The 19343-nt window shown below is 41.7% G+C and overlaps 1 protein-coding gene across 8 annotated transcripts in view; it reads left to right on the top strand.

The window, feature by feature from the left end:
* Positions 1–17729, top strand: part of LOC121290681 (adhesion G-protein coupled receptor G2-like) — a 188868-nt gene extending 171139 nt beyond the window's left edge. For 7 of the 8 annotated variants that reach the window (XM_041211461.1, XM_041211460.1, XM_041211457.1 and 4 more), the window contains 6 exons: positions 1245–1344; positions 2656–2939; positions 4689–4790; positions 5990–6136; positions 10393–10433; positions 14350–17729. In XM_041211461.1, the coding sequence (XP_041067395.1) occupies positions 1245–1344; positions 2656–2939; positions 4689–4790; positions 5990–6136; positions 10393–10406 (647 nt within the window). In that variant the 3' untranslated portion in view covers positions 10407–10433; positions 14350–17729. Of the gene's footprint in view, positions 1–1244; positions 1345–2655; positions 2940–4688; positions 4791–5989; positions 6137–10392; positions 10434–12324; positions 12387–14349 lie in introns of all 8 variants that reach the window. The other variant, XR_005945862.1, reaches the window with a different exon arrangement.
* Positions 17730–19343: the final 1614 nt, after the last annotated feature.

Raw genomic sequence — 19343 nt, 5'->3', positions numbered from 1 at the left:
GCAGAGTCAAAAGCATGGAGAGAGAGAGCTCACAGTTGCATTGAGAGAGGGATGATGTGATGCAGGATTCTCCAGAGGGTGTTCACCACCTGCCTCACTGTCACCGCAGGCAGGGTCCACTTCCTCACCAGTCAGTGCAATGGTACACTCCTCAAAGTGAGTGAGGGATCTAATATGGACCATGGGCTGGGACCTCTCCCTGCTGATGTGAGCAGGCTTCTCCAGCATGGAAACAGATGGAGAGAGTGTGAGCAGGACACATGGCACTGTGTGGAATGTTTGTGTGGTGAGCGGAGCTATGGACAGGATGAGGACATGAGCTCCAGAGGGTATGAGCCTGATGGAGATTTGAGGGTGTGTGTCTGAGAGTTAGCAGTGTTGTCCTATGAGGTGTGAGATCCCTGTGGGTGTGTGATGGGTTTATGAGTGTGTGAGTTGAGAGCGATGAGAAGAGTGACTTACCCTGGCGGAACAGATGAGGCCATTCATCCTGTCGCGGCCTTGGGTGGCTGTCCTCTTTTGTAGGGCATTGGTGCCACTGCCTGCCATGCTAGATTGGTGATGCCGCTGTCTGTCGTGTGGCCAGAGCGAGGGTAGAGGACACCAAAAGGCAATTCCAGTGACACATCATTAAGGCTGGGGGCTGCAGTCTTTTTGCCTTTCGTCGCTGCAGTAGTTGTGGGCTGGAAGCACTGAGAGGTGTGTGCGTGAGGCTGGACTTTAAACAAGCCACCCGGCGTGATGAAGCAGTGACGTGATGGTGTGACGGGCAAATGAGAGCCAGCCCGCCATCGAAACGATGTGCTTCCCAGGAATGTATAACTAATGAGGCGGGTTTGAGACGATATGGCGTGAAAACCCGCTATTGCAGCTGGAGCGTAAAACGTCTTTTTACACGCCCGCTACCGCACTTAGTGCAAATCTGGGATAATTCCACCCGCAGTCACAAATCACAACAATCATATAAAACCTCACATTTGTAACATTGGCATCACGTTTAGAGAAATAATTTTGCAAGCGGGAGTGGACTGATCTGAACGACTGCCTTATGTTTTATGGTGCAAACCTCAAATACTACTGGGTTCAATGAATTATTCTTGGTTTATTTCAGTAATGAACTGCAGAAGGTTTCACTGTTCAGTAATAGAATTGATACGGAAGTACTTGGGTTAAATTACTGCTGTACAACTGACAGCTATGAAGATGGACTTTGCTAACAGCTTTCTTTTTCCTATGTTAAATAGGCGTTCCTATTGTGGTGGTAGCCATTATACTTTGCACTGATACAAAAAACTATGGATTTGGAGAATATGGAAAACAGACCAATAGCAGTATGGACACATTGTAAGTGAGCAAGCCGGAGGAAGGTTGTTAGTATCATACAGCTTACTGTACATTCTTTTGTGCTGCTGTTAATTAGTGTGTTTTCATTTCAGATAAATAGCAATACAAATATTATTTATGCACTCGTTACACTCTCTCTTGTGAAATGTTCCATCTGGGCACGAAATGAGGTGAAATCATAAACACACTTACAACCCTGTAATGTGGCCCTTCTCATTTGTTATTATTCATTTTAATTGTTAGTAAGGGCACTGAGATCTTTAGTACCACCTAACTAGTCCAAAATAAAATGAGATTCCTTACTGGATACACTTCATATTATAAACAGTTTGATCTTATAATTAGCCAGGAAAAATATAATTCTATTCTCCTTCTCTCCCCAATTTATTTGTGATTAGGTGAGGGAAATTGGTGCAGGGAATACACATTTTAATGATTTGCCTCAATAATATGCTTCAGCCAATCTCAGGAGAGTCCCAGTGCAGAGCTTTGAGTAACAGGAACATATATTGCACACCGGGTACCAAATGCCAGTCACAGCTCACATGATTTCTACCCATTAAAATTAATGGAGGCAAATGCTGTGTCACAGCCAGAAGGGCCTGCTGAGCTCCATGCCCAAATTCTTGAATGTGAGGCGGGGATGGGAGAGGCATTCCTAGTGGGAGTTAACTCATTGGCCTCAGTTCCCTGAGCTAAGGAGGGGAACAAATTTAACTAAGGTGGCCCTGACTTTTGGCTTTATTGCTGGATGGTAAGGAAGTGGTTGCGTGATGGTCATTTTGGCACAGCACCTATTGCTGCCTTTCCCACTAGCATTCAGGCTGTCACTATTTCGAGGGGCTCCTCGATATGAGTGGCCATAGGCACCTCCTGAGAACAGGTTGCTCCTTCAGTGTATTTTTGAGCGGGTGAATGAGCAGATTCAGTTGTGATGCCTTGAGCAGTATGTTGAAGGCAAGTTGGTACCCCTCGAGCTACCATCCAGTAAAAATCAATTGCATTGGTGGACAGCAAAGTGAACTGGGAGAACAACCACACTGTTATTGGCTCACAATTGATTGTTCCGCATGTTCTTTGCTCTTATTTGACTTTAAGAAATGTGGAATTGAATGCTGTAATAATTGCTTATGTAGCTCAATGTTACATTTTGTTGATAACACTCCTGTGAAGTGCCATAAGATGTTTTATTATGTTAAGGATGCTATAATAATACAAGTTGCTGTTGTTCTTTTGTTTAAATAAAAAATATCTTTGACAGATCTTAAAACCATTTTTTAATCTCTTTTGTGCTTTCCTCCTGCATTTTAGCTGCTGGATCAACAATGACACAGTGTTTTATGTTTCTGCGGTTGGCTATTTCTGTATTATGTTCCTCGTGAACCTCAGTATGTTCATTGTGGTCCTGATTCAACTGTGCCAACTGAAAAGCAAGAAGCTGCATCGCAATGCACAGAGGAGCGTGTTACGAGACCTGAGAAGTGTGGCCGGCCTCACCTTCTTACTAGGAATCACCTGGGGATTTGCCTTCTTTGCATGGGGCCCAGTTAACCTTGCGTTTATCTACCTCTTTGCCATCTTCAATACTCTACAAGGTATCCACTTTAAGTTTTGCCACCTCAGTTGAACAAACACTTGTTAAAATTAACCACTGGAACTGACTGTGTCCTGCCAGTCAGACCCATTCTGTTCACCTGAGGAGTGGCCCTGACGTTTGGCTGTATTGCTGGGTGGGAAGGAAGATGTTGTGCGATGAACGTCTTGGCACATCTGTCTTTCCCACTGGTATTCAGTCTGCTGGGATCTTTGACATGAGTGGCCATATATAGACATCTGCAGGAAATAGGTTGGCACCTCATTGGTCCATGAAAATGTGATTCCTATACTGTCAAGAAGATCCCAGTGCAATTGTCAGCTACCATTGGAGATATGGACCATGCATGCTATTCCCGTTGGGACTTAGCCATGAGTGAATTAACCAGAGGCCCTTGCAGGAGCTGCTGCAAGCCACTCAGCAAAGGGGTAAAAAGGTTTGCAAATGATTATTATGAGGCTTGGAGGAACATCAATGCTAGAATAATAGACCACTCCAGTCAGCAAGACCTTCGAAGTGGGTAAGCAGGTAGCTAATTAATGCAAATGTGGCCTTGCACATGATCAGGCCTCTTGCCAGTGACATCGGGCACATAGTGTGCCTGCTCTACCCACTGCATGTCGGTGTCAGCCAACATTTTGAGGACAGCTCATAGGCACAGGAATTGGGGGCTTTCCCTGCACCTTTAGTTCATCATTTCCTTTGCCTGAAAGGTGAATGCTGAGGCTCACCAGATATTGGGCCTCAGGTCTAATTATAATAGAGCTGGTGTCACATCAGAGCCTACAGGTGAACACTTGTACGATATCGGCCACTGCTAGAGTCACAGTGGCCCTCAGGCAAGTGGTTCCAGGAGGTGGGCCCAGGATTGTGGCCAGCATTTCGGGTAGTGTTTCTCTCTATTTACTCCACCAAAGCTCTTCATAACTTTGAACAACTCCATTAAATCTCCCCTGATGAGTAACTTCCCCTTTAGCAGGATCACACGTGTAGGACAAGCTCCTCTGTGTTTATTTCAATACACTGTACCTTATCACCATGCAGCCCACACGCTTCTTTCTAGCAAAACAATCAGGTTTCCCCTTAATCTTTAACATCCATGTCACCCAGACCTGTTGTTAAGCAAACTTCAGAGCATGTCACATGACTCCCTTCATTTTTACCTTAAACTAAAGGTACAGTCCCAAAACATAACAATCTTATAGACTTCAAAATTGTAACAATACTCTTAACTTGCTTGGATGAGTGCAGCTCCAACAACACTCAAGAAGTTCGACACCAGCCAGGACAAAGCAGCCTGCTTGATTGGAACCCTATCCACCACTTTCAACATTCACTCCCTTCACCACTGTTGCTGCAGGTTGCACCATCTACAAGATGCACTGCAGGAACTTGCCAAGACTTCAACAATAGTGCCTTGCAAACCCAGAACCTCTACCATTTAGAAGGATGAGGGCATCAGGCTCATGGGAATACCACTACTTCCAAGTTCCTCTCCAAGTCACATACTAGCCTGGCTTGGAAATATATATATCTTGTTCATTGCTAGGTCAAAATCCTGAAACTCCCTCTCTAACTGTGGGAGCTACATCACTTCATGAACTGCCGTGGTTTAAGAAGGCAGCTCATCAGCACTTTCTCAAGGGCAATTAACAATGGGCAATGAATGCTGGCCTTGCCAGTGACAATGACATTCTGTGAATGGATGAATAAAGAAGAAAGGAAATTAACCAAATTTCTCTTTGTGCAGGAACCTTTATCTTCATTTTTCACTGTGCAGCCAAAGAAAATGTTCAGAAACAGTGGAGGAGGTATCTATGCTGTGGCAAGTTGAGGCTGGCTGAAAATTCAGGTGAGACAGACTTAAAATAGCAACTAGAGGCATATTCTCAGGTACCTGTCACATTGTTCAGTATTCCTCAACCAACGTCTACCTGGGAGGGCCACTCTGGTGCATCATGATGCATCACAGTGTGATAGAACATAGTCTCTTCCTTTAGTTTCCCAAGTACAGCAAGTGAATTCTTTTTCATCCACTTCATAGATGAAGCCTGACCACCTTACTGAGTATCACATTAGGCACTGATTATATGATTCTCCAATGAAGTCAAAATTGGAACTTCTGGATTAATGTACCTGGTCCCAAACCCTGCATATACCTTGTTTTTCAAGGTGCCTGCTATTTCTGAAATTCTTTTGCACTGTGAAGAACTAAAATCATTAGTTCATAGGGTGAACTTTGCAAATGCCAGACACTTTGAAGAAAACAACATACATGAAAATAAACCACTGCAATAAAGTCCTTGTAAATAAGAAGACCTATTTCATGATAACCACTCCTCTCACCATGTTGCACAGTCACTTATTTAACAGGGTATTAAAGAGAATACCACTTAGCTAACATAATAGCTTTGTGCTGTTCCAGAAAGTTTTAGCCATTAGATGCTAACCCCTGGAAAATGAGATGAGCTACTGGTTGACTATTTTCTGCCCAACAGCTCAGTGTAATTATTTGAGTTCCTCCACTTGCATCAGGTGTCTGCCTTCCAATTTCAATAACAGAAATAAAAGAAATGTTAAAGTAGTTGTTTGGTAGTAGAGAACTTGAGTATTGCTGAAAAAAGAGACATGCTATCAAAGCTTTTCATTTTGCACTCATCAGGACAGATTCACAAGAATACCAAATATCAAAGGGAAGAACAATTTATACTGCATGAGAAGAGGATGCTGATTTGTTAGCTGGAGAATGCATCAGCGAACAATTAACTTCCAAGCTTTAGTTTAAATTCAAACCAGGCAGGTTGACTCTGAGTGGTCAAAGCATTGTCATCAGGAATAAACCAGGGAATAGCAATGCAGCCATCCAATAGACATCGCTCCCAATGTCTAACTGTTGGCAGAGTCAATATTGCAAATTTTACACTGTTGGCCAAAGAGAAAATTAATCCAGTGAAAACGATTAAAGTAGAAAAGGAATGGGAAGCATTTGTTTTTGATCTTGTGGTACAACACAGGGTATGTTCTTTAAATACACTGTTGTTTATCCGACAGACTGGAGCAGAACAGCAACAAATAACACAAAGAAGCTACAGCCTCTGGTCCAAGCCATCTCTCTGTCATCAACTTCAAATAACTCCTTACAGTCCACCTCCTCCCTTTATCCAGTCCGGGACTACGCCTGTCACCCCATTGTGAATGGTGAGAATAGCCAACAAGATATTTATCTGGCGATTGCTGTTTGACTGAGTTATAATGGAATAATGAGTTTCAGCTTGTTATAATTTGATGTCCATGTTTGGGCTTGGAATGCATTATCTGAAGGGGCAGTAAATGTAGATTCAGTAATAATTTTCCAAAGGGAATGAGGTATATACATGAGAAGGAAAAATGCAGGGCTATGAGGAAAGAGCAGGGGAGCAGGACTAATTTGACAGCTCCTTCAAAAAGCTGATGCCAGCAAGATGGGCTGAATGGCCTCCTTCAGTGCTGTAATTGTTTGACTGATTAAGGCAATGTTTTCTGCTGCTTAGCTCCAATGATAGCAGGATGAGTATTAGAAGATCCAGAGATAAGCTGAAATCATTTTATTTCCTTTGTCTGCAGTACTCCCCAAAATAGGACAAGTAAAATGGATAATAAAATAGTTATTTTTAATTGGCTGTTGCCTGCAAGCCTTGCCAATGAGTTTTCAGGGAAAATCATGTAGATAAGACAGTTTTTTTTTTAACTGGGGGAAATTAAAACAACCAAATGAGAATCAGCCCAACCATTAAGTTGGAGTCAGTTCTATGATAAGGCAGCTAAACTCTTTTGCAGATTTCTGTTCAATGTGGATCTTGCTGTAATTAGTACATTAGTGCTGTAAATGGTTCAGTGTTGCTGTTGGTAACAGAACGTGCTAGGGTACAAGACTGCCTTGGAGACAAACCACTCCACCATCTCCCTCACCAACTACCATCCGGCTGTTACAGGCCACTGTACTAACTCTGGTATTTTAAACAACTGAGCACAGCTCCACCCACCGGCACTTGGGCAGTAAACTGCCAGAAGCAGCTGCAGCTGCATGTTCTAATTTCCCTCAAAGGAAACGGAGAATCTTAGGCCAGGACTTTTGCTCCCGGCAGCAAAGGGACATTTCCCGGCACCGTGAGCCCAACCTGGGAAAGCGAGGCCTGGAAAATCGGTATTTTCACTCTTTTGGGCGGGGGTTGGGTGGGGGGACTGGGTTAGAAGTCAGGCCCGCTGCCCCAGAGGTTGCTATGTGCTTCAAAGCTTTGTTGAATTTATTTTCAAAATGATTAAAACAAAAACAGTCCTCCAGCCCTCACTCCTCACACCCTCTCACCACCCACCCACACAGTCCCCATTCCCCATCCATATCAACCTCATGCCTTCACCCACCCCCATGGCCCCTCATAACCTCTATGCCACCTTTTACCCATCCCCCATGACCCCTCACAACCCCTGTGCCCCTCTACCCACCCCCATGGACCCTCATACTTCCTATGCCACCCTATGCCATCTTGGTGCCAACTCATGCCACCATATGCCCCCCCCATCCACCACACTTTGCTCTTAGCTCCTCCATGCCAACTCATCTAGTATCCACAATGGGAAAACCTCAGGAGCCATGCTGACATAAAATAAAGTTACATATCTATTGATGATGTCACTGTTTTTAAAAATCTAATTGACAAAAGAAAACCTTCAATACATTGAAATTCCTTCAACTAATCTCTTACGAAAACAAACATTTCTGTTCAATAACCACCTGGAGCTGTCAATCAAACTGCTCATTTAAAAGGCACCCCACTGTGATAATGTTAGGTTATAAAATTAGTCATGCAGCGCAAATTCCGTAATGATGGTCCTTAGGCTCATGTCAACAGACAGAGTGAAATGTCAAGCACGGATTTTTTTTTTTGAAATCTATGGGCAGGATTTTATGTCCTGTAGGTGGGTGAGTGCCCAACCCGATTGGGCATAAAATAATGCGCGATGTCGTTGGGCTAGCGTTCCAATGCCATTGCACACTCTCGCAATACTTTGGTTGGTGGGCAGTGTGAGAGTCAGCAAGAGGCCTTTTAAGGCCCTTAATCAATTAAGTTAAACCTATCTTTTGTTGCCCAGTCAACTGTTCAGTTGGCAGGCGGGTGAATCAGCTAGGCAGCTTTCGCATTTTTTAGGAACCCTCTTCCATGTTGTGGGGGGGGGGCGATGAGATTTCCAACAGTAATTAAAAAATAAATTAAAGTTTTTAAACATCATTTTTAGTATGGCCCTGTTCATGTGACTGAGTCACATGCGAGGACATGATTCTCTCATTTTTAAAGCCTTTAATTTTGAATCCACAATTCTTCAGCTCCCTGAGGCAGCTCTGTGCTTTCAGGGAGCTTTCAGTGTGCGCTGCCCTGTGCTTACACAGACTTTAGCACTCCTCCCACCCCCACCCCTGCAGCACTGAACTCCATAGCACGCCTTTCACGCTGGCTGGCTGTTAATTGGCCAGCCAGCATGAAATTGTGGTCAGAGGCCAGTCTCAGGAAACGGACCTTTTCCCAGCCACTCCTGGGCTCGTCCGCCACACCCACCCGATGAAAGGAAAATCCTGCCCTATACTTTTTAAAAAAAATTATAGCCCAGCAGAGTTAAATACCTTGGCAGCTTTGACAGTTTGAATGAGCTTTTACAGTTCTTTGACGGCTTGACAGTTCTTTGACAGCTTGGACAACTTCAAATGAGTTTCTACATTTTGTCACACAATCGTGCCTGCATTAGATCTGTCCCAAAGGGTGACTTAACTCTCTCAAAGGTGTCCCAGGACCATATCCAAAGGGGTACATCTCCAACAGGGTGACCTATCTATCCAAAGGGGTATTTTATCTATCCAAAAGGGTACCTTGACTTATATGGGCAGTCTCCCCTGTGAACCATGGATGTGTGATTTATAACCTGCCCCAATTCCGCCCCCCCCATCCCCTGTGAAAATGGGGGAGGCCGGGCTCAAGGGTGAGGCATCTGGATTCAGGCCTCTGATACCATTTGCACATTCCGTCTGCAATTCAAAATTCAGGCCTTAGTGGTTGAGATTTTATCTAAATTATTGCAATGGCAAAAAATTAACCAAGAAATTAACGTAAATATCATTTTCAATCCAAACTGCACAAGCAGACAAAGCACATCATTGTAATGAAATGTTGTTTGCAGTTTAGTCTATGTTTCTGATTTCAAAAGCCACAGGCAGATTGGAGATCTAAAAGACAATGCTTTGGTTCCATTCCCATGTGTCTGTAAACCAGTCAATCAAAATAGCCATGCCAGTGAATTGAGCTGTGCACATTCACTGCTCCGCTCAGTTCACCATCCATTTGGGCTCACTGCTTGACTAGTTAACTAGCTGTTAGTGAATATTATAGGAGGTGAATCGTGATTGGCGTGCTTGCTGTTAGTAAGGTTAATGAAATCAGATAGAGCAAATTTACCCAATGGAAAACTGCAGTAATTAGCATTTCTTCCTGTAACAATAAATAAAAAATAGCAAATTTAATACACCTCTTTATAAAAGTAGAACATATGCCCATTGCTACTTTAGAATAGAATTGTTTTTTGGCTACAGGAACACTTATGTTGTGATTGAAGTATTGAAGGCAGCTGGAACCATGCACCACGTGTAATCCTTGCATAACAATGATTTTTAGTCTACTAAATGCTGTTGAAATCCTTACAAGTCAGATTCCCTAACAAGGATTTTAGCTGGGGCTCAATGGTAGCATCCACAGCTCTAAGACTAAGGATAGTGTGTTCAAGTCCCACTCCGGGCACTTGAGCACAAAATCAAGGCTGACGCTCCAGTGGAGCTCTGAAGGAGTGCTGCACTATCAGAGGTACTGCCTTTCTGATGAGATGTTAAACTTGAACCCCGTTTGCTATTTTGGAAACCTAAAAATCCCATGGCGCTATTTGATGAAGGGAAGGGGAGTTCTCCGGATACCCTGGATGATATTTATCTCTCAACTGACATAAAACAGATTATCGGGTCATTATCATGTTATTGTTTGTGGGATCTTGCTGTGCCCAAATTGGCTGCCATGTTTCTTACATTATGACAGTAGATAAACTTCATAAACATTTCATTGGCTGTAAAGCATGTTGAGATGTGCTGAGGTAATGACAGGTGCTATATAAATACATGCCTTTTTGCTTCATAAAAGCCTGATAATTTGATTTCAATGTGACAGATACATGCACACAACAGAAATTCATGGGTAAAGCTCGATTATAGCGCTATGGTTTTTGAAATGGACTTAAACGAAGCTTCTAACATTAAATATGTTCTCACTTGTTGCAGTGTTGTGCTTCTTTTTATTTTGTTATACTGATTTACTTGTAGGGAGACAGCATTTACTACAGTTTGGCTGGTTATAAGTAATTTGGTTCTGATTCCATTCCCATAGGTGCTAAGCTTTAAAGTTGCAACCTCACACCCCTCAAGCATGTAAGTTCATTCTGTTTTTCCTGGGTTTAACAAAAATCTTGATATTGCTGTAAAAAGTGCCAGTCATCCTCCCATGACTTAACAGATTTGTATTTTAACATTGGAATGTAAATACATGGTTATGAAGATAACGATTCAGCAATCAGTCATTTGATTAGACTTTTCAAAAGCTGTGAATAAAAACACTTTTTGCTGAAACAAATGTCTGGCTGGCTGCAGGAACAAACAGTAAAACTTGGAAATCACTGTTACTGATCTAGACTGGTGTTCCATTTTAAGGTATACAAGACCATTTCAGACCGGTACCAGTCATTTCCAAGTTTTCCTGTTCTTTCTTCTGGAAGAATTCTTTAAATTTATTTTCCATGGAGTAAGAAGTACTGAAAGAGTCAAGAATTTTGCTCCATGTAGAAATTCTAGAAGGCTTGTAGTTTGTTTACCTGAATGGTATTCAGTAAATAAATGCACTTTGTGTGAGATTCTGATTTCTGTGGACCAGAAAGGTTTCAATCCCCATGTAAGTGCCACGCCAGCCAGTGTGCTGTGTTAGATTGCTGGGCACATTGTTCTTGGCCAAGAGGGAGAAAATCAGCAAAGGATCCCACTCCTGATGACCACCAGTGACCTCTGACCAAAGTTTTGGGTTTTGGTGTTGGGTGCAGGCGGGATACATATGAACATACAAACAAGGAGTGGGAGTAGGCCCCTTAGCCCCTCAAACCTACTCTACCGTTTAATAAGATCATGGCTGATCTGATAGTAACCTGAAATCTGTATCCCATCTACTGTCGATAACCTATCACCCCCTTGCTTACCAAGAATATATCCACCTCTGCCTTAAAAATATTCAAAGACTCTGCTTCCACCACCTTTTCAGGAAGAGAGTTCCAAAGACTCAAAACCCGCTGAGTAAAAAAATTTCACCTCATCTCTGTTTCAAATGGGCAACCCCTTATTTTTAAAGTTATCCCTAGTTCTAGGTGTTCCCACAAGAGGAAACATCCTCTCCACATCCACCCTGTCAAGATACCTCAGAATTTTGTATGTTTTAATCAAGGGATATGACTCAGCACTGATGGTTACCTACATTCAGGTAGTCCTGGCCACCATTGACTATTGTGATTCGCTCAAGAACAGTATGACTTGATTGAGGGCTGCTAATGCCTGTGGAACTTGACCCAGCATGAGTCACAATATGTAGCAAGGAGGAAGGAGATAAAGTTGAGGAAGGAGGGGCTAACATTCAACATTAGGAGCACTTGTTAACTGTTTTTAACTTAAGCATCCTCTACTGCTATTATTGCCCAGCATTCATCAGTGCAGGTAATTTCAGTATCTGAGTGAGGTGCCCCAGCTCATGCCATTCACTTGGGACAGTGGGAGTGGTGACAGAGCTCCACATTTCCACATTCACGTGCATGAAACATACTAGTCTCTTACAACAGGAAGGGCAACAGAAATAGCCAGAGTCAATGGAAGTGAAAGTGAGAGGAGATGTAAAAGGGACAGCCAATTTACAATGACCCATTACATGAAATCGTAAAAGACACGATCTATCCCTGTCTGCATTATCTTAACCCTGACATTAACCTGTTTAACGTTAACACTGACAAAAAAGTAATTCATCTAAATACATTAATGGTGAATTAAAATACTGCGCAAAGGAATTCAAACTCCAATATTAATTAACATTTTGCTTATCCCACCTGCATTAGCTTTAGGGCTATTGACACTAGTCACTCTTAAAAGTCACTTAACAAAACTAAGTTCTGTTCTTTCGCACCTGCTATATTATCTTGCTTCAGCTGTTATCTGTCTCTTTGAATGTACTAATAATAGTTATCACCATAATAACTAATTTTATCAAAAATCTTTTTTTAACCCTGCTTAGAGAGGGAGTGAAAGGGAGGGAGGTTAGACTGATGCAACAGCCAACAACTTCAATATGGATTGGTAATATGTTTCTTTTATTAGAATACCCTTATCAGCAAGTTGTCATTAGTGTTAGCAAACTAATACTAATTCAAAAAGCATTACAAAACTGACACTAGGTGAAACTGCGGGTGGGGGTGGGGGAGGGCAAGTTTTAATCTCCCCATCGCCCTCTCCGCACAACAGGTAGGAGGTAGCGGGGGGAGGGGTCAGGGCTAGGGGGAGGGAGGGAAGGGGACATTAAATCAATAAGACCTGATTCCAACCCACCGGTCCTCCATCAGTTTCGACTGCCGTGTATTTGAGACATCCACAAGTAACATGAGGTGGCTCAGTGATTAAAACATGCTAATAAAGCTGGGTTCCCCGGATTTTGTGACATTAACATTGGCCTCTGCTGTGTTTTCCAGAGACCTGGCAGCTAAAGTAAGGTGAGTGTAGACAAATACAATAAATTAATGCTTTTCAAGTAGTACCTGTGAAGCAGAAAGAACCGGATGCTTCCCCCAGTACTTCAGACAAATATTCTGTCAAGATTAGACAATCCTTCCGTTCCCTAAACCCAGGACCTTTACCCATTCCCCCCTCCCCCACCCCATCCCCACCCGCAGTTGACTATCCAACTCTTCCCGCACACACCAATCCACAATGTTTCCCGGTTACCTGTGTCCCCAGTGGTCCCCAGCTGTGGCCCTTCTACCACTGGTTTTCCATCCAACAGCTGCTAGACTGGAACACTGAGCAAGAAACCTTGTTAAATATGGCAGAATATCCCCACTTCAGGCTTTTGTGGGCTGCCCCTTCCCCTCCCCGACAAACATATCCCTCCCCACGTTCCCCTAAGAATTGGTACCTGTATGCTGAGTCAATTCCAGTTTGAATTGCGTTATTTAATAACTATCACTATGTTAGAATCTAATCCTAACTCAGCTGTTGCAAACTGACACTATCTCAAATTGTGCAACACAATTGTAACACAAGTAGTTACTAAATTAACATAACTCAAACAGTGTTACTTAATCAACAGTAACTTAAACTGAAGCATCTCATGAAGCTATTAATGTAAATAATATTTTGGAAAATGTTTTTCTTTTGGAATGGAAGTTTAACCTCTGGGTATGTATTGGTTGGATTGGAGTCAGCTAGTCTGGGTGCTTTGATATGTACTAGTTTTTGAGATGTATACAGAGAGGTAGGGTGTATTTGCATTTTTTGAATAGAGCATTCAAGAATTGGGGTAAAAACTTGATGCCTTTCGAGGAGCTACCAAGCCATATGTTTATATTACTAATAAAATTGGTGCAATGAATGGGGTTTCATTGTTAAAAGGTAAAGTTCAAAGAGACTGGTGCGATGATGAGGATTTGAATTCAATCAGTGGTGGTATAACTTCAGTAGTTTTCAGGTGTGCAGGGCAGAGGCAATGTAAGATCAAAAGGCAGCTGCAAGCCTCCAACTGGTTCCACAGTGAAAAGAACCTCATTTTGAATTTGTAAGGTGAAAATGCTTTGCCTGGTGTATGGTTAAGACTATTGGTTGCTGTTGCCTTAATGGGGATTAGTTTGGGAATTTGTTTAAAGCAATGATAGTAGTAATTTGTAGCCATGTGGATATATTTTATCCTATGTAAATTAATAAAATGTTTCATTTAGTTTAATGTAAAACCTCAAGAACTGATGGCCTGATTCCTGAATTTAAGGTCGCATCTCAAACATAACACTTAAAATTATAAGTTATGACAGTTGTTTAAAGTTTCCTTCTGGGATTTTTAAATAACTCCGCTTTACCAAGTGTATCGGTCATAACAAGCAACGCACTATTCATTAATGTGTTCATCCTTTTAAATTGATAACGTGCATGAACAATATTAATTACATAACAAGTCTGCAAGGTTTTGTATCTTAGGATAGAATAATACTTTAAACCTCAGATGCTGCCAACTGTAAAATTGTGTGTAATGCTTTTTTTTTCCTTTTTACTTCAGGGAGTTTTTATTGTAAGACTGACAACACAAACCCTGGGGTGTTCACCCAGTATCTTCTAAATGGAAAACAATGGAACTTGAAGTGAGAGCTGGACTGCATTATTAAACCCTCCTCCTGGACTGCATTATAAAGGACAACCATTCAATGAGTTGGTATTCAACCACCCTGTCTGAAAATGGAAACTAAGCAATAATTTGCTTTCTTAAGTTTTTGAACTTCAGGAGTTTTTTGGAGACTACAGATAATACAACCGCATCTATATATAACAGAATTAAGGCTAATAGCATATGCAATCCTAATAAATATTATTTGGAGCCTTAAGATCTGTTCTTAATTTCCAAAGAAAATTATGAAGGAAAGATTTGATTGCGTTAAGTTATGGTTATAAAATGTTTCTAGGTGATGACTGTGAGTGTGAACATTATGTGGATGTCAAGGTACCATTTTAAGCACAGCTGAATGCAACTTGTATCAATTGTAATGAAAATTTCAGCTAAAAAGGGCAAAGCTTTCAGTAATTTTCTTATGACTGTCAATTTTATTGCTAAAAGGCAACCCTTCCTGTTTTATCATAGGGATTATTTTACTGAAAAATAACACCTTATAAACTCACTATTCCTGATCCTTGTAACTGCTGAAATTTGACACAATTGCAGATGAATTGCACAAGGCTTTAAATATATGTGAAATGGCTTACATTATCATGTGATATTAAATTTATAGTATTGCCTGATATTTAATTTTACCAATTTGAGTTGAATGAAGAATTTTGTCTGGCATCTGTGCTTACTGACAGCAAATCAGAGCCTAACTAATTATATCTAATAGGAGTGCTTAATTTCAGTCATTTATGGTAGAATTGATGGTCTCTGTTACCTCCACATGCATTCCTATACACAGGTGGCACCCAGTATTGGGTTCCTTCAACACAACCTTGAGCAAAGTCCATCAATGGAGATAAAACTTGAGAAGGAAAACATGATGTAATGTTTTTTAGTAGAAAGTTGTCCACATACGTTTCTATGCACAGGATTATTTGAAATGTATGGCGTTGTGTATCTAGGCTCCCATATCTAACATGTGAAAGTATGAGTGACAGTGTCACTCAGTCCATTCTGAAACTTTTACTTCAGTTACAATTTTTTCACACAATGGTCAAATCATACAGCGCAGAATAAGGCCACAGTGCCTGTGCAATTAAGTACAGTACTTTCAATATCATTCTGCTCATTATCCCCTCTCTTATAATTCTATGGGCACAATGCATAAAATGCATTGTTGTTTTGTGTGTTTATTATTATTCTATGAGCATATAGGGTTATCTTGGTTTATTATCCATATACATGAAGAAATGCGAGACATATTTACAAGCTTGGAGGCTGAATTAAATGGAGTAAGATTTTATATAACCTGCATGGTAAGACAGCACTTTAAAAATGTGCTACTTGCTATGTATAAGAGTTTAATCCTTGCAAGCTACATGTGCAATGTATGCTAAGCTTTCACTAGCATGGGCAGCCAACCTTCCGTGTACCATAGATTGATCCGCATCCTTCCTTGCTCACTGCTTTAAGTGTACAACAATCCACATTCTTATCCAATGAACCACCAGCAAAACTTTCATTTTACACTTTTATTATTTAGTTTCTGATTACATTACAATATCACTTTTGATTCTATTATTATAGAATGGCACACAAAATGCCATCCCAGCTATAATTGCAAAGAATACAGTCCAAGCTACGTAAATAAAAACCTACAGTGATTTATTTTCTGCTGCTCTAAGCTTCACATTCCCTTCATTCGAACAAGATAACCACTGCTGATTTTATAAACAGTGTGCTGCCAGCTCAGTTTAAAGGCTGATACAGCTCATTAGCCTCTTTTTCTAGTTGTCGGCGTTGCACCTTCTCAAGTTGTGTAATATGCCACGTCAGGTTCTCACTTCCCTGAATACTGAGAGTCTGAAGAGACAGAAAAATCAATACTTCAGCCTCAGTCAGGATTAATGTTATCCTCCTGTTGCTTATCACTGTGAGTTCTTATGCATGTTGAAACAAAACAACTTGCATTTATATAGCGCCTTTCATGACTTCAGTATGTCTCAAATCATTTTGCAGCCAATGAAGTACTTTTTGAAATGTAGTCACAGCCACAATGTGGGGAAGCATGGCAGCCAACTTTTACCCACAAACAGCTTCGAGATGTTGACCAAATCGTGTTTCCTCCACAATCAATGAAGATTTATTTTTTGATTAAGCTGAGACACATTACAAAGTTTCTTGTTTGGAAGTACAGAAAGGCTGCATTGTATTGATGTTTTTTTTTAGTGAACTAGAACAGGTACTTTTTGATTTAGCTCCCCCATTCTTTAAGTGCTCTGTTTAGAAACACTGGTAAAAGTTGATTGGGAAGGAAGCAACATGATAGAATCTACCTGCCCTCACAAGGTCCACATAATGTCACAGAAAATATCCAGACAAGGATTTACAAATTTCAGCAAATACAGCTATTAATGTTAGAGTACATCTTAACTCTTGCTTGATCTTGATATAGTTTTTTTTATCCATAGTTATATATAAGAATAATATTTTTCCACTATTCTATTATAAATTAACTGTATCTATTGCAGGCAGTAGGTACTTTTTAATAATTGTTTATGTTGCTGTTAGACCTTTAGTGTGTTGGGAACCTTGTTTATATGATATGAGATAATTAAGAATGCATTTATTAAAGAGAAGGACTGCAACGTTTTTAAGTTGATTCAGTTCAAAGGAACAGTTTTCATTGCTTTCATCTGTTCCAGTCTGAATGCAGCACATTTATTGGATTTTGTATTTTTCATTTGTACTTTCTAGAACATTTAAAAATGCTGAGCAGCTAATTTGAGTGGCAATGTGATAAGACATGTTTGTTCCTTCGTATATAAACCTGGCAGAATGTTTTAGAGCTACAAGTCAACCATGCAGAGCCTGACTACTGCCATGTTGGATGAGTTCAAGGTCTTACATGCATCCATAGATTGGTATGAATTTGTATCCACAATCAAATACAGGGAGCTCCCCATTTCAAGGCCACTTGAATCGGTCCTTGTTCTAGTCCTACTCAGGCTCCCCCCCACACCCCCGCACAACTCTTTCTCCGGTACATTGATGACTGTTTCGGTGCCGCTTCATGCTCTCGTCTGGACCTGAAATGATTTATTAATTTTGCTTCCAATTTCCACCCCTCCATCACTTTCACGTGGTCTATCCCTGACATTTCCTTTCCCCTCCTTGACCTCTCTGCCTCAATTTCTGGTGATAGACTGTCCACCAATATCCATTACAAGCCTACCGACTCCCACAGCTACCTCGACTACAGCTCCTCACACCCGGCTTCCTGTAAGGACTCCATCCCATTCTCTCAGTTCCTTCGCCTACGTCGCATCTGTTCTGATGATGACACATTCCAAAACAATGCTTCTGATATGTCTTCCTTCTCCCTTAACTGAGGTTTCCCACCCACGGTCGTTGACAGGGCCCTCAACCGTGTCCAGCCCATCTCCCGTGCATCTGTCCTCACACCTTCCTCTCCCTCCCAGAAACATGATAAGGTCTCCCTTGTCCTCACTTATCACCCCACCAGCCTCTGCATTCAAAAGATCATCCTCTGCCATTTCTGCCAACTCCAGCATGATGCCACCACCAAACACATCTTCCCTTCATCCCCCTGTTGGTATTCTATAGGGATCGTTCCCTCCGGGACACCCTGGTCCACTCCTCCATCACCCCCTACACCTCAACCCCCTCCCACGGCACCTTCCCATGCAACCGCAGAAGATGTAACACCTGCCCCTTTACTTCCCCTCTCTTCACCGTCCAAGGGCCCAAACACTCCTTTCAAGTGAAGCAGCATTTCACCTGCACTTCCCTCAATTTAGTCTACTGTATTCGCTGCTACCAATGCGGTTTCCTCTACATTGGAGAGACCAAACACAGACTGGGTGACTGCTTTGCGGAACACCTTCAGTCTGTCCGCAAGAATGACCCAGACCTTCCTGTCGCTTGCCATTTTAACACTCCACCCTGCTCTCATGCCCACATGTCCATCCTTGGCTTGCTGCATTGTTCCAGTGAAGCTCAACGCAAACTGGAGGAACAGCACCTCATCTTCCGACTAGGCACTTTACAGCCTTCCGGACTGAATATTGAGTTCAACAACTTTAGATCATGAACTCTCTCCTCCATCCCCTCCCCTTTTCTGATCTCCTCTCCCCCACAACCCCCCCCACCCCCGTCTTTCTACATTCATTTTTATTTTTAAAAATTAATTAATTTATTATTTCCCCCCCCCCATTTATTTTCATTATTATTATTTTTAAAATTTATTTCCATTTTTATTCATTGTTTTATTCCCAGCTTTTAGTCTATTTCAATCTTTTTCCCACCACTGTCCCCTCCCCCCACCCCACCCCCACTCGGGCTCTCTGTCTCTTTCCAGAGTGCTTACCCTGGTCCTGCTATTACCACATTCTGCTTTCCGCTCTTAATGTCGCCATTAGCACTTCCTTTAGCCACGACCACCACCATCAGCACCCCTTTGACCTTTTGTTTGTGACATCTTTTGCAATCTCTCCTTTACCTCCACCTATCGCTGACCTTCTAACCAGCTTCACCTGTTCCACCTCCCCCCTTAAACACTATATATTTCACCACATTTCTACTTCCCTTTAGCTCGTTCGGACTCGAAATGTTAACTCTGTCTTTCTCTCCACAGATGCTGTCAGACCTGCTGAGTTTTTCCAGCAATTTTTGTTTCTGTTTCAGATTTCCAGCATCCACAGTATTTTGCTTTTATCACTTGAATTGGTTGATCAATTCACACCATGTTTGCAGCTTTCCACTGTCCCCAAATTAGTAACAAACATGGAAGTGATATGATTAATTGACAATTGCACTGTTAAAATGAATTGACATTACTTTACATGGTAGAGAGTGCTCTGCAATAGGGT

Source organism: Carcharodon carcharias, chromosome 18 (genome assembly GCF_017639515.1).
Source record: "Carcharodon carcharias isolate sCarCar2 chromosome 18, sCarCar2.pri, whole genome shotgun sequence".
Classification (NCBI taxonomy): domain Eukaryota; kingdom Metazoa; phylum Chordata; class Chondrichthyes; order Lamniformes; family Lamnidae; genus Carcharodon; species Carcharodon carcharias.
This window is presented reverse-complemented; position numbering and strand designations above follow the sequence as displayed.